Source organism: Pollicipes pollicipes, unplaced genomic scaffold, assembly GCF_011947565.3.
Source record: "Pollicipes pollicipes isolate AB1234 unplaced genomic scaffold, Ppol_2.1 Scaffold_4002;HRSCAF=4701_pilon_pilon_pilon, whole genome shotgun sequence".
In the NCBI taxonomy this organism is placed as follows: Eukaryota; Metazoa; Arthropoda; class Thecostraca; order Pollicipedomorpha; family Pollicipedidae; genus Pollicipes; species Pollicipes pollicipes.
Window position 1 is genome coordinate 2,317,252 of NW_023596420.1, and position 12,935 is coordinate 2,330,186.

Genomic DNA, 12,935 nt, shown 5'->3' on the forward strand with positions numbered 1-12,935 from the left:
GAAAAGATGATGCTACAAAACTCGCTCCAAGCTGTTGCTGCACGTATACATTTAGTCATCGTCTTGTAACCCTGTGCTCAGTGTGTTTGCCAGCGGGGCTCAGTTTTCCACTGGTGCAGCTCAGACAGTTGATGGCAGAGCTCCCTATACCTTTGGCTATCTTGGGAGATTTTAACGCGCACCATACCTTATGGGGTTGTGATAACAGCAACGTGCGGGAAGCAACCACTTCCTAGCGTGGTTGGAGTACTATGACGGGGTAGTGCTCGTCCCTCCACCACGGCGACGGGTTCTTAAAAAAAAAACAGACTGGAGTAAGTTTGAGTCTCAGCTAGAGATGGACTTTGGTGCACAGGCCGTGGATGGTGCAAACTACTCGATCGAACACTTCAAGTCCGCGCTTTTACGTGCATCGAACGCAAGCATGCCAAAGACATCTGAGGCTCCTCGTCGTAGCCGGTGGCGTGGTGGACCGACGAGTGCCGAGCTGGTATCCGGACACGTAGGCGGGCCTTTCGGGCCTTTGGCCGTCACGCCACAACCGGTAATGCAATTGCATTAAGGAATGCTAGAGCTTTAGCCTGGCGTACCATTCTGGAGGCAAAGCGCGTCTCCTGGCAAGATTGCGTGAGACGTCTAAATCGTTTCGCTCCTGTGTCGCAAGTGTGGTCACAGTGTAAGCGTATCTCGGGTCAGTTTTCCGTGGTTCCTCTACCGGTTCTTGAGCCTGGTGGGCGGGACATTTTACACCCCGCGCACGTCGCAACAAGATCGGTCGTGCGCTTGCGGAACGGTGTGGAGATGGCAACATTGATCCCAAGTTCCTGCGTCACGAGGCGCGTTGTGAGGCCAGTCCTGTGGACTTTTCCACCTTCGTGTAGCTTGCCGGCAACGAACTATTTACAGTGGTGGAACTGAGGGCTGCTATTAGCAGGCTTCGGAGTGTATCATAGGGTCCTGACGAGATACATAACGACCTTATCCGACATCCACCCACCTGCGTGCCGTATGTTCTTTTGGCCAATTTTAATCGTCTTTGGGAACGAGGAGAATTTCCGAGCCTTTGGCGAGAGTCTGTTGTGGTGCTCATTTTCAAGCCACGTAAGAGCGGTAAAGATCCGCTTCACTACAGGCCCATCTCTCTAACATATTCACTGTGCAAACTGATGGGGAAACTCGTCAAAGGCCGTCCTTCGTGGTTTTTAGAGAACTATTTTTTAACACCACACCATTTTTATTGATTCTCAGCGTGGCTTTAAGGAACATCGCAGCACGCTGGACCAGCTTGGACACTGTTCTGCCTGCTGCTTTTAAACAGCGTCGCCATGTGGGAGCTGTCTTCTTTGACATAGTGGGCGCTTACGATACCACATGACGACATGATATCCTCATAGAGGGTTTTCAACTCGGTATTCGTGGAAACATGGGCTTTTTTTACAGAACTTCTTACCAGAACGATTTTTTCGCGTCTGTGTTGGTTAGCAGCTCCCTGATCGTGTCTTACAAGGGAGCAGTGTGCCCCAAGGTGTCGTTTTAAATGTCGCGCCTTTCGCGCTCATGATCAGCGACGTCGGAGATGCATTGCTTAATCTATTGGTCGCTGGCTGTTCATTGGCGATCTTGCGATGTGGTGCAGCTTTCTCTAATTTTGGCGATGGAGCGTCAGTTGCAACCAGCTGTAACACGCTTGGAGAGACCGGCCACGCTCAATGGTCTTCGCTTCTTCACAGTAAAAACATTGAGTTCAAAAGCACTTTTGTCGCCGTCGTGGTCACTGCCAATATGTAGCGATTCGACTGTATGGCGAAACGGTCCCATCTCAGCCCGTGGTCCGTTTCCTGGGCGTGCAATTTGATCGCCACCGAACTTATAGGACCATATCAAGGCTTTTCGAGCCAAGCGTTTTAAAACCCGAATATACTGAAGTGCATTGCACGCACGTCATATGGCGGGGACAGGAAAACACTCTTGCTCTTTTATCGCTCTCTTATCAGATCCAAGCTCGACTATGCTTCTTTTGTTTATGACCGGGCTTGTGAGTCAGTAAAGCACTCATTGAATACGATACATCATACTGCCTTACGCATCATGCCAGGTGCATTCAGGACCTCTCCCAACAGACAGCCTCCTTGTTAAGGCCCGCGAGCCCCCTTTGTCTACAAAGAGAAAGGTACTGGGCATGAGATACGCCTGTAAGTTGGCGCAGTTCCTGATCACCCAACATACAAATGGGTCTTTCCGCGCAGAACAATACGCATGTTTCCGACTGGGAGAGTACATCAGATCGCACCTTTCTGTGTGAGGATGTACATACTTTTACAGGGATGTGGCACTCGCACACGGCATGTGATCCGTTGGGAAATTCCTGAGATCCCTCCTTGAAATCTCTACCCACCAGCAGTGGATGTCTCACTTTCCCATTCCGGGAACAGGCAGGCGTCCCCGGATAAGTTTCAGCTGAGGTCTTTGGAGTTGACTGCGTCCTGCCCGGATCACAAGACGTACACGGACAGTTCGAAAGCGGATGCCGGCGTTGGATGCGCTTTTGTGCGGGGTCCTCTCACACGGTCTTTTGCCTGCTCACGGATCGGCCTTCACATCTGAGCTAATAACCATTCTTAAAGCACTCAATTTCATAGAAGTTGACAGTGACGATCAACACTTATTTTTATCGGACTCTATCAAAAGCCTTTTGGCACCGCCAGATTTGGCATCATCACATCTCATCGTTCAGAACGTGCTAACCCTTTTTATTACACTGTCCCGATCCGGGAAGCAGGTGGTGTTCTGCTGGATGCCGAGCCACGTTGGCATACCGGGTAATAAAGTAGCTGATGCCGCAGCAAGGCGCGCCACACACGCAACTGGCATGCCTACTATGACAGTCCCTGCTAACGACCCATGTGCAGTAGTATCTGCATTCATGTCGAAGCAGTGGCAAGCGAATTGGGATGCGCATGCATCCACCAAACTGAGAGAGGTAAAGCCCCGTGGGACTATTGGCGTCCAGCTGTCGTAGGGTGAGGCGGGATGAATTGACTCTATGCCGCCTGAGAATAGGACACACATACGCCACTCACCGATGCCTGTTATGTGGGAAAGACCAACCGCGATATCCTCGCTGCGGGGATCGACACACTGTACGACATGTCCTGACAGATTGTGCCCACCTCGCCTCGGAACGCATGCGCCATTTCGGAGCAGGGTTAGTGCGCCAGACGCTCTATGCTCTGTTGGGGTACGACTCGATTTCAATAAATGACGGTCACGTTTTTAGTTATCTTAAAGACATACGGTTCCTTGCCATATATCGGACGTAACATTATCTCTTCGCTTTTTTCACGCATCTGTTAGACAAAAGGTAGGTTATGGGCGCCATATGACCAACGTAGTCGTTGCGCCCCAAAGCCCAAATCATCATCATCGCGGTCGCTCCTGTGGACTAGCCGAGTGTTAGCCGGGCATCCCGGCGGCCGCCGTGTCCCCTGAACGAGCGCCAGGCCCTGGAGTGCCTGGGGTGAGCGGCAGAAGCCCGCCAACACAAGCGCCCGAGACAGCGCGGCTCCGCCTCCACCTCCAACGTGCGGGAAGCCGCTCATGGGGTAGTCAGCTGGTGACCGAGCGTCCCCCACCGCAAGCGTGTTATTTCAGCGAGCTTAGGCTCTTGGGAGGGGCCCGGTTCTGAGCGGGAGCCCGGGATATTTCCATGAGCAACAGCACATACTTTTGTGCCGATGAGTCAGAACCAGTCGGCCGCCACTCTCCCATAACAGCGCCCTCACGGGGCAAGACGGCTGGTCCAGGCGGTCGGCCTGAACCCCTCGACCTCGGGGTGCTGGAGCACGCGACACGGTTGGCCCGCCGGGTCCTTCTCAGCCCGCCGCCTGCATCGACCCCGCCCTCCACGTCGGGGCCGATTGTTCCGCCCCGCACACCGCCACAGAGAGTAACAGACGGACGCCCGACTTCGTCCCCCGCCAGCCGTGGTGCCAAGAGAGACTCAACCTGGCCGGTGTCGCCCTCCGATGGCGGGAGTCCCAGGTCCCGTCCCAGAGTGCGATCAGAGTCCGTCGAGTCCGAAAGACGCATAGTCCAGCCGTCTGGCTCAAGACGGGAGCCGAATCCCATTTTTAGAGGCCGACACCTGTCTGTATGGTGTCATCGCTAATGTTGACATTTTACGACACATTGGCAGCCTTATGACACAAATCTCCATCTTGCAATGGAACCTGAGGGGCTTTTAACTTACGACGCCGTTTTGTCAAGGATTTCACACTGAAAGACACCTGTTGCAGCATGTCGTGAAGAATCTAAGCTCGCTCCAAACGTTAGTCACACTTTGAACTGCTACGACATATTCAGAATGAACCCCCGTGCTCGCACTGTTCTTCGCGGCGGCGGCGCGATTTTGACTCACCACGGAGTTCCGCGCGTCTGCGTGCCCCTCCAAGCGACTTTCCAAGCAGTTGCGGTCAGAATAAACCTTGGTTTCCTAAAACGGATTGTGTGTTCTGTATACCTTCCACCTGGTGATAAAATCTTGACAGCTTGATGACAACTTGACATCCGGCACCGAAGTTTTGGTTTCATCAACTTCCGCAGCTTTTTCATCGTTGGCAACTTCAATTCGCACAGTTCGGTGCGGTGCGGTAATCACACAAACAGGAGAGGACGCCGTCTCGAGGACTGTTTGAATAGAAACAACCCGTACGTCCTCAACACGGGTCATCACACGCACATATCGTTGTCATCTGGTAATACCTCAGCCATCGACCTTCCATTATGCGCACCAACTATGGCCGCGCAGTTCATCTGGAGCATAGATGCCCGAGTGGCAGTGACCAGTGACCTATTGCCCTGGTGACCACCATCCAATCTGGCCGAACCTGAGCATTTCTCACTCGGGAACTACACCGCCCCGTTGGGACCTTCGTAATACCGACTGGGAAAAGTTCGGGGCTAAACATGTCATTGATTTTGAACCCGGGGATGTTGACACGGCTACAGAGCTCATAGAACACGTCAACGCCACGATCCCCTCATCCGCCAGGACATTGATGACGCCCACGTTATGTAAGCCCCGCCGTATCTCGGTGCCTTGGTGGGTGGAGGATTGGACGGCTGCTATCTTAGCTAGGTTGCAAACGTTTTAATCGCTCTTTGATGCCAGCAACTGTTATCGCTTTCAAGCGAGCAAGGGCGAAGACGAGACGAACGAATAAGAGGCGAAACGCTCTTCATGACAAGCTTAAACCAACAGCATCTCCCTGTTTACACCCATAGCTGACCAGTGGAAGCGCATCAGACGTATTTCTCGCAAAAACAACTAACACCGGTGCCAGTGTTAGTTGTTCGAGAGACCAATATAACGGATAATTTTGAGTTTGCGAACACAATCGGTCATGCATTTTCAGTACGGTCCGAACTGGGCTCACGGGATGCAGTGTCCATCCATTACAAAGCCATCAGCGAGCGACTGTGGGCTTCAACTCGGACAAGGAGACGTACAACACCGTTTTTACAATGGCGGAGCCCACAGCTGCCATGGCTAATACAAGGAGCGTGGCGCCAGACCCGGACAACGTCGCAAGTGATGTGCTTGAACAAATGACAACCCGATGGCTTGCATCCACGTTGCAGGCTTTCAGTGTCATTTGGGTAACTGATACGTTTTCGCAGCAGTGAAGCGAGCCCATCGTCATCCCAATTCTAAAACCACAGGACGCCACAGAGCCTTTAAATTACAGTCCTATCCCACCCCCGTCTCGCGTATGCGAGATCTTTGAGAAAATGGCAGCTGCCAGGCCCACGTGGCTTTTGGAGAAAACATAGGGCTGACCATTTAATAATTTTGAGCACCGCCGTTCGGGGAAGCCATTAAACATTAACAACATGTTTTTGCAGTGATTTTTTACATTCAGGGTGCTTTTGACACAACTTGCCCTCGAGGCATTCCGTCAAAACTTCCTAAATGTGGAGCACGTGGACATATGAACTGGCTTTGAGTAAAAAAAAACTGACCGCTCTTTTAAAAAACGAGTGGGTCATACGTGCTCACAACGATTTGCTCCAAAGACGGCGTCCCGCGGGGTGACATTGTTGGCGTGGTCGTATTTGCCATCATGGTGAACGACACCGGTCACAGACTGCCCGCCTGCGCGGCCGATCTACGTTCCTCGACGATTTTGCAGTCTGGGTCGCCACTTCCACGTAAGTGTTAACAAGCCGCCAGATTGAGCTTTGCCTCGATAAAATTGCCTGGTAGAATACGCTCAACGGTTTTTAAATTTCATCTAATATGCACTCACTCTCCCAGCCGCCGAAAAGCGTGCAGTGATCCGCAGGTTTAACTGTATGGCAATGTTGTTCCAGTGGTGGAAACCTTTCACTTCCTGGGCGTGATACTCGACCATCGTCTTTCATGTGTGGACCGCTTTAAACACTTTCGTGTGGTGTTTTTAAGCTCTTGACGTTCTAAAGGTAATGCTACGTGTGCCATCAGGGGCGCAGCCAGAGGCTGGCCTGGGAGGCACAAAGTTAAAAAAGGACCTCCTCATGGTAAAATGGTTTCCCTCCAAAAGCGTCAGATATTAGGCTTTTTTAAAACGATAGTGCTGAGAAACCTTGTCGGAATTTTTATGTGTTGAACAGAAATAGCAAGGATTCCACAAAGGATGATTACAAATACAAAAATGGGTCAACAAATTGTACCAACGTAGCCTGGCCATGTTTGGATACCTTCAACGTTCAGTCAGAAGTGATGAGTCGTACAGATTACGTAACGTAGCTTTGAGCATGATCGCTCGCATATCGTGGACAAATCGACACCAGGCGTTGCAGTCTCCTTACGTCGCACAGCGTCGGCCCGGCAGGTTATATTATGGCGTAGCCAAGAGCTGGACAAAAATAGTACGCATCTGACAGAAGCACCCGTGAATGCTTCTGGATACCACATCACACGTTTAGAGATTTTCCGAGCTATTGCCGAGGTACAAATATAGCCGAGACACAGCATTTCACCTGTGCGGTTTTTAGATTGATAACAAGAACGTAATGGTCTTTACAAAACCGCGAAGTGGTGCTGAAATCCGTTTGTGGAGCTGGAAAAGATAAGGTTCATTTTCTTTTTGTCGTGTTGCTGAATCGATTTTCAAAAGCATGCAGAAACAGGATCTTACTGCGGTCACCGCTGCACGGCACAAGTCGCCCGCCCGCTTGCAGGAGCCAACGCCGTTCGGTTTTACGAAAGCTGCGGCTCAATCCATCGCGACCCTTGCTCCCCGGGATTACGGCCGTGTCATTGGGGCTTTATGACGTACTCAGCTCCTGGGGCCTCATGGCGCCGCCAGCCCCTCACCCTGGCGGGAAGTGCGGGCATCGCGGGGAATCCAACCCTGTACTTGTGGTTTTCCCGGCGCGCATTGATTAACGCAGGCGCGTGAGCCACTACACTATCAGCACCCGATGCGCAGGCTCAAACATTTAGATGGCAGTTGTTTCATTAGTAGGCTCCGCAAAATGATGAAGGTTCTCAGGGACGCATGGGATGGCCTTGTGCGTGTTGAAATCATTTCGACCCACTCCATTCAGCACTAATGATACCCTTATATCCGGCAAGAGGCCCCCTTGAGTACAACACCACGGGGCACATTATTGTTCCTAGTCAAGAGCTGAAGGGCCATTCCGTCCCACCGCGGTTTGATTTCCAGCCGTCATTCTGGCGACACGTAGCGGCATCCCCTAGCCGATCCGGAGACCCTTAGAGGGCTACATTACATCGCATTGGTACGCTCTCTGACGCGAGGAGGCCTTCTGACCCGCGCAGCTGGCCCCGGATCGAAGCATGAACCAGCTGGCCCCGGATCGAAGCATGAACCGACGTTAACGCCACAATATCTTTGCTTGCCGCAGGTGATAAACTAATTGGCACACAGGCCCCAGTTGGGCTTATCGGGCCATGCTGAAAAGGGGTTGGAGGGCCTATCGTTCGGTGGTGGGGGCGCTGACTGCCACAGGACCCTTCTATTACTTCCCCCGGTCGATTTGAGGCCCATTGTTGACCCAAAATACCCCGTCAGGCACTGTGGGCCCCTGAACGATACAGGAGCCCGACAGATGTAAATCGCGGGCCTAGTCTTGTTCCTGCCTGCGGAATGGGCCCCCCAGAGCTCAGTCCAACAAGGAGCTAATCGTTCGTTGTTCGTGATCCCTGGCCGAAATAGAGGAGCGTTCTACCTCAGGGGTTCCTAGCGGTGCAAGAGATTATCTTACTGACATTTGAGATCACAGCCCTCTGGGCGGGGGTCCTTAATGCTATCTAAAGCCAACCTTTCGGACCCTTCAGCCATTCTATCGGGCCCTTGATCTTTGGTTTCGAGATATCCTTCGGCCCCTCTTCGGGCCCCCTCAAACACCGCTCCGACTCAGGACCGCTTGCCGCCACAGGCTCCTGTTCGGCACTGTGGCCCCTAACCGACACAGGAGCCCCTCATTGCGCCAGGGACCCGAACATTGCAAATCGCAGGCCCCGGCCTCCTTTGTGCTTGGAAAGTGGGACGCCAGAGCTCATAAAGACATGGAGCCGACGGTTCGGTGTTCGTGGCCTCTGACCGACTTAGACACCCGCGTTGTCTCAAGGGTTTCTAAAACGGTGCAAGAGGGCTGATATTTCAAGTCACAACCCTACGGGCCGCGATTCTTGATAAGACCTACAGCCAGTCCTTCGGGCCCTTGTGCTCTTCAACCAGGCTTTTGGTAGTCAGTCCTGTTGGGCCGCCCCCCCCCCCCCCCCCCCCTACCCCTTCAGGCCTCGTCAAACGCTTCCCTTGGTCGGCTCGGGGCCCTTGCGAGCACAGGACCCTCTGTTAGGCGCTGCGGATCCCAACAGATACAAGGCCCCCAGCCAGTGTAAGCCACTGACCCCAGCTTTATACCTGATTGGGAAGTGTGTCCTCAGGCCCATACCGACACGGAGCCGACTATGTGGTACAGTGGTTCCTGACCGACGCATAGGCCCATATCGACTCAAGGGGTCCTCGATCGGCGCAATGGGCCCTCTGACCGTTATTTGAGGACCCGTCTTCGCAGGTCTGCTGCCCTAAATAGGACTCTGACCCGCCCTTTATGCCCTTAAAACCTCCCTTCAGGCCTTTGATCATCGGACCGGATGGGCCCTCTAAGCTCTTCGGGCCACTTCGAACACTGCCTCTGGCCGACTCGGGACCCTTTAACAACACAGGGCTCCTGTTAGGCGCTGTGGGGCCCCGAGCAATGTAGACTGCTGGCTCAGGCTTCGTCCCTGCTTGGGAAATGGGCCCCTAGGTCCATGCTGCCACGGAGCCGTTAGTACGGTGCTGGTGACGTCTGATCGAAATATATGCCTTTATTGACTCCATGGGTTCCCGACCAGCGCGCAGAGCCTCTGGCTGCCATCTAAACGCCCGACCCTGCGGTCGCGGTCCCTCATTGAGACCTCTGGGTGGCTTTTCGGGCCCTTAATTGTAGATTCCAAGGGGTCCAAAAGGCGCCTCGCAACCCAAGCGGGGTGGCACGAGCTCGCTATGCCCCCCCCCCCTGCCTGTGCTACTGCTGCGCACCGTATATGTGCTTCTTACAAGATATGTTGCCACTTGTTCGTGTCTTGTTACTAATTTACGACTGCTGAGCTCTACATGCCGCAGACCGCGGTGGTGACATTTAAACTCATACTAATACCTTATGACATATAACGCTAAATTACTTATCCTGATGACCAGATTCCCGAATTATTTCAGTAGTGTCGTGGTGAATCCGCACTCAAACCTAGCGTCTCAGCTGCGCCACTGCGCCTGACCGACACCGGCGGTTCCGTATTCTTTCAGGGACCTTGATCAATAAAGCAGCCTTTACATGGCACTGGCTCGCCCCAGCGCCATCCCTGATTGGAATATGGGCCCCAAGGGCCCGAACTGACATGAGGTCACCTGCTCCGTATTGGTGGTCTGTAATAGAGGCCTTCATTGTCCCCGGGATGCCCAATCCAGACATTATGACTATGATGTTATGACCATGGTGATATGACTGGCGTTTTGGACCTCGCTCTGCTGGTTAAGATTCATTTGTACAGCCTCGGATGAGCCCTTCATGCACTGCTATCAGCTCCTTTAACATCTGTCCAGAGTGGCTCAGGTACCCTTCCAGCCTCAGGACCTGAGGGAGCGAGCCATAGATATGTCCCGTGTGCCCCTGCATGCACCCCACTGTCGACCAGCACAGGTTACAACAACCAAAATGGCTGCCTAGTCTTCTCACACTTTGGTGTTTCTACAATCAGGCTTTGACAACTTGGCAGCTGGTGATTCAAGAAACATTCTCTGAACTATGCTGAGGGCATTACCAGTATAGTATACCAGTGTATCAAAATGGACTATAGCAGTTTAACAGTTTTTGCAACCAATCTGTTCCCAAATCATTTATCAAAAAAGTAAGCTTTTTCCCAGATCCTTTATTAAGATGCTGTGGTCAACAGCTCAACATGAAGGGTACAGCAACTACCAATGCTTACCCACTTCCTTTTCCACTCTTAGAAGCATGGTGTGACCAACAAACTGTTTACCAAACGCAACCTCACACAAGCCATCATTGGTCTCCAACAAGTCCTTCATACACAGGTACAAAAATATTCCTATGCACTATGCCTATAGACATATTCATACAAATAACACCCCCTTTGTCACATCACAGTTGACCTTGCTCTTTTCTGATGGTGGGGACAGAATGATCACAAAGGAGATTCTGCGAAGAGGAGAAAAATGGACGAAGGGATGGCTTTGGAGTTGAATTGATACTCATTGTGTCCACCTCTGGTTCTGAGTCGGATCCATACTCATCAAGCTCCTGGAGAAGATCATCTAGCTCACCTACTTCACCATCAAACTTGGGATCCATATCCTGGTCCTGATCAAGTTCTTGGAGACCTTCAGACAACTTAAACCTCTTTAAGAGGGTCATGAACTTTTGCTTCAAGTTCCTTTGCCTGATGCTTGGACCTAGGTGTTTTGATGACTGTGGCTTGCTAGTGCTGTCCTGAATATGTTCTGAATCTGAACATTCATCATTTGTGCTGTACTCTTCATCTTCCTCTGAATCATACCTGTCATGCAGGTCCATATTCTTCACAATGTGCAGGTCCTCCTGATCTACAGGCTGGCTGACCAGGGATTCAACACTCAGCACTGCTGCTAAATTTTGACGTTCTTTTGGGTCTGAGTACAGCATTAAATCTTTATCAACAGATCTCTGCAGAATCTGTGACATATTGATGACACCAACAGCAAGGGTCTTGAAACCCAGAATGGTGCGATTCTTGTAGCGCTTACGCCTTTGCAGCATTATCTGCAACTTGTTTCCTTCCCCCTTCAGAAAATGGGGATACTGCAGAGAAAATGTCAATTCCAGTTCAGTATCAAGGAGACCACTGCTCTGTAATGGAATCTCATTGGATCTCAAAGTCCTTTTGGCACTCTGCATTTTGACAGCAATCAAAATGGATCCAAGATCTGAACTCACTGATCGCACCACCTTCAAGTGGGCTAGCTTCAGTGTGCATTGTCTGGCAATACATACTGGGGTTGTTCGCTCCACTTCCCATGTTGCAAAAAGCTTCATAGGAGTAGGTTTTGTACCATCTTGTTGAATTTTCGGCGGCTTCTCAGCCATCTCGAGGGAAATATGGATGAAAGTGCTCTGGAAATTATAGCACTCTGTGTTATTGCCCCAAAAGTGAGCATTGGTGCAAAAGTGCATATGACTTTTGCCCTTGCTTCTGTATACGAACCAAAAGTGGAATCATTCTAGGATCTGGTAGCACATCCTCGAAGAAATTTAGTACGAGATTGCATTAAGAGGGAAAAGGTTTTACGTAATAAGAAGCTCTAACTTTGCGAAGTTTCATTCGAATTGATACTAAATAGTACAATGCACTAACCGAACGCCCGGAGCGGGAGTGCGGTTGGTTAGAGGTGGAAGAAGACCATTACTTTGATTTTGCTCGACAGGAATATAAATTCGTCGCCATTTTGGGATCCAACAGATTGCAAGTTGCTCTTGCAGGGCGGCAGAGTTGGTCAAATGTTTTGGTACTCAGTGGGGAGTACGGGCCGCGCTCACTGTCGTCCGCACATTTGACAGCACCAAACACAGCCCAGTATTCTTCCTACGTCACGGTACGCGACTTAAAGTTATGTGGCTTGCGACGTCACGCGCCGGCTGGTGATAGTGCCAGGACTTGTCGGCCCGTCAGCACGGAGAGAAAGCGCTACCAGATTACAAAATTATTCTGTCGAAGAAGCGGGGATTTGATTTGGAACCCCCACGTTAGGTGGGGTGGGGCACTTGTCTCTAATTTGCGGGAATGCGACGAAGGATGGATAATAAGGGAATTTCTGGCTGGCAACAGAAGCCAAGAAAGGGTGAGCAGCAGAGGTTGGTGTGGTGTGTGGCTGCGTTCTGCAGTAAATTAATAGCGTTAAGGTAATCGTAAAAAATAGGAAACCGGAACTCTTTCTGTTCAGACTATTTGAGTTCACTTCACATTTCAGACATGGCCTTTGTCAATACAAAGCAAGCTCAATGAGATAATGGGCTTCATGCCGGTACAAGTAGCAGGCAAGGATCGATAGACATTCTGCACCGAAAGTGGTGTGAGCACTTCTAATGACAGAAAAATTTAAATGAGATAGAAATGTGAAGAAGCACTCAACTTACGGGTGGAATAGATGAATGTAATACCGGAGGGCGAGCCACACTTCTATGCGCCCTTTTAAAGGCAGTGCGTCATGGTTGGTGGTAAGCAAGAGTTAGCGTGAGATCTGAAGTAGTTTAAAGTTCAAGGCAAGAAGAAAAGGTAAAGTCAAGAAACTTCCCCGTCAGCCCACACATCGAACACTCCGTCAGCA

At 51.2% G+C, this 12,935-nt stretch overlaps 1 protein-coding gene across 1 annotated transcript; it reads right to left on the reverse strand.

Moving 5' to 3' along the window:
- Positions 1–10,467: 10,467 nt before the first annotated feature.
- On the reverse strand, positions 10,468–11,805 carry LOC119093724 (phosphofurin acidic cluster sorting protein 1). The gene has a single exon (XM_037216729.1). The coding sequence runs from the start codon at positions 11,782–11,784 to the stop codon at positions 10,717–10,719; it is 1,068 nt and encodes a 355-aa protein (XP_037072624.1). The 5' UTR covers positions 11,785–11,805; the 3' UTR covers positions 10,468–10,716.
- Between the last annotated feature and the right edge of the window lie 1,130 nt (positions 11,806–12,935).

Coding starts and splice junctions, on each gene's coding strand:
- LOC119093724 (XM_037216729.1), bottom strand. CDS start 11,784: ATGCACTTTTGCACCAATGCTCACTTTTGGGGCAATAACACAGAGTGC.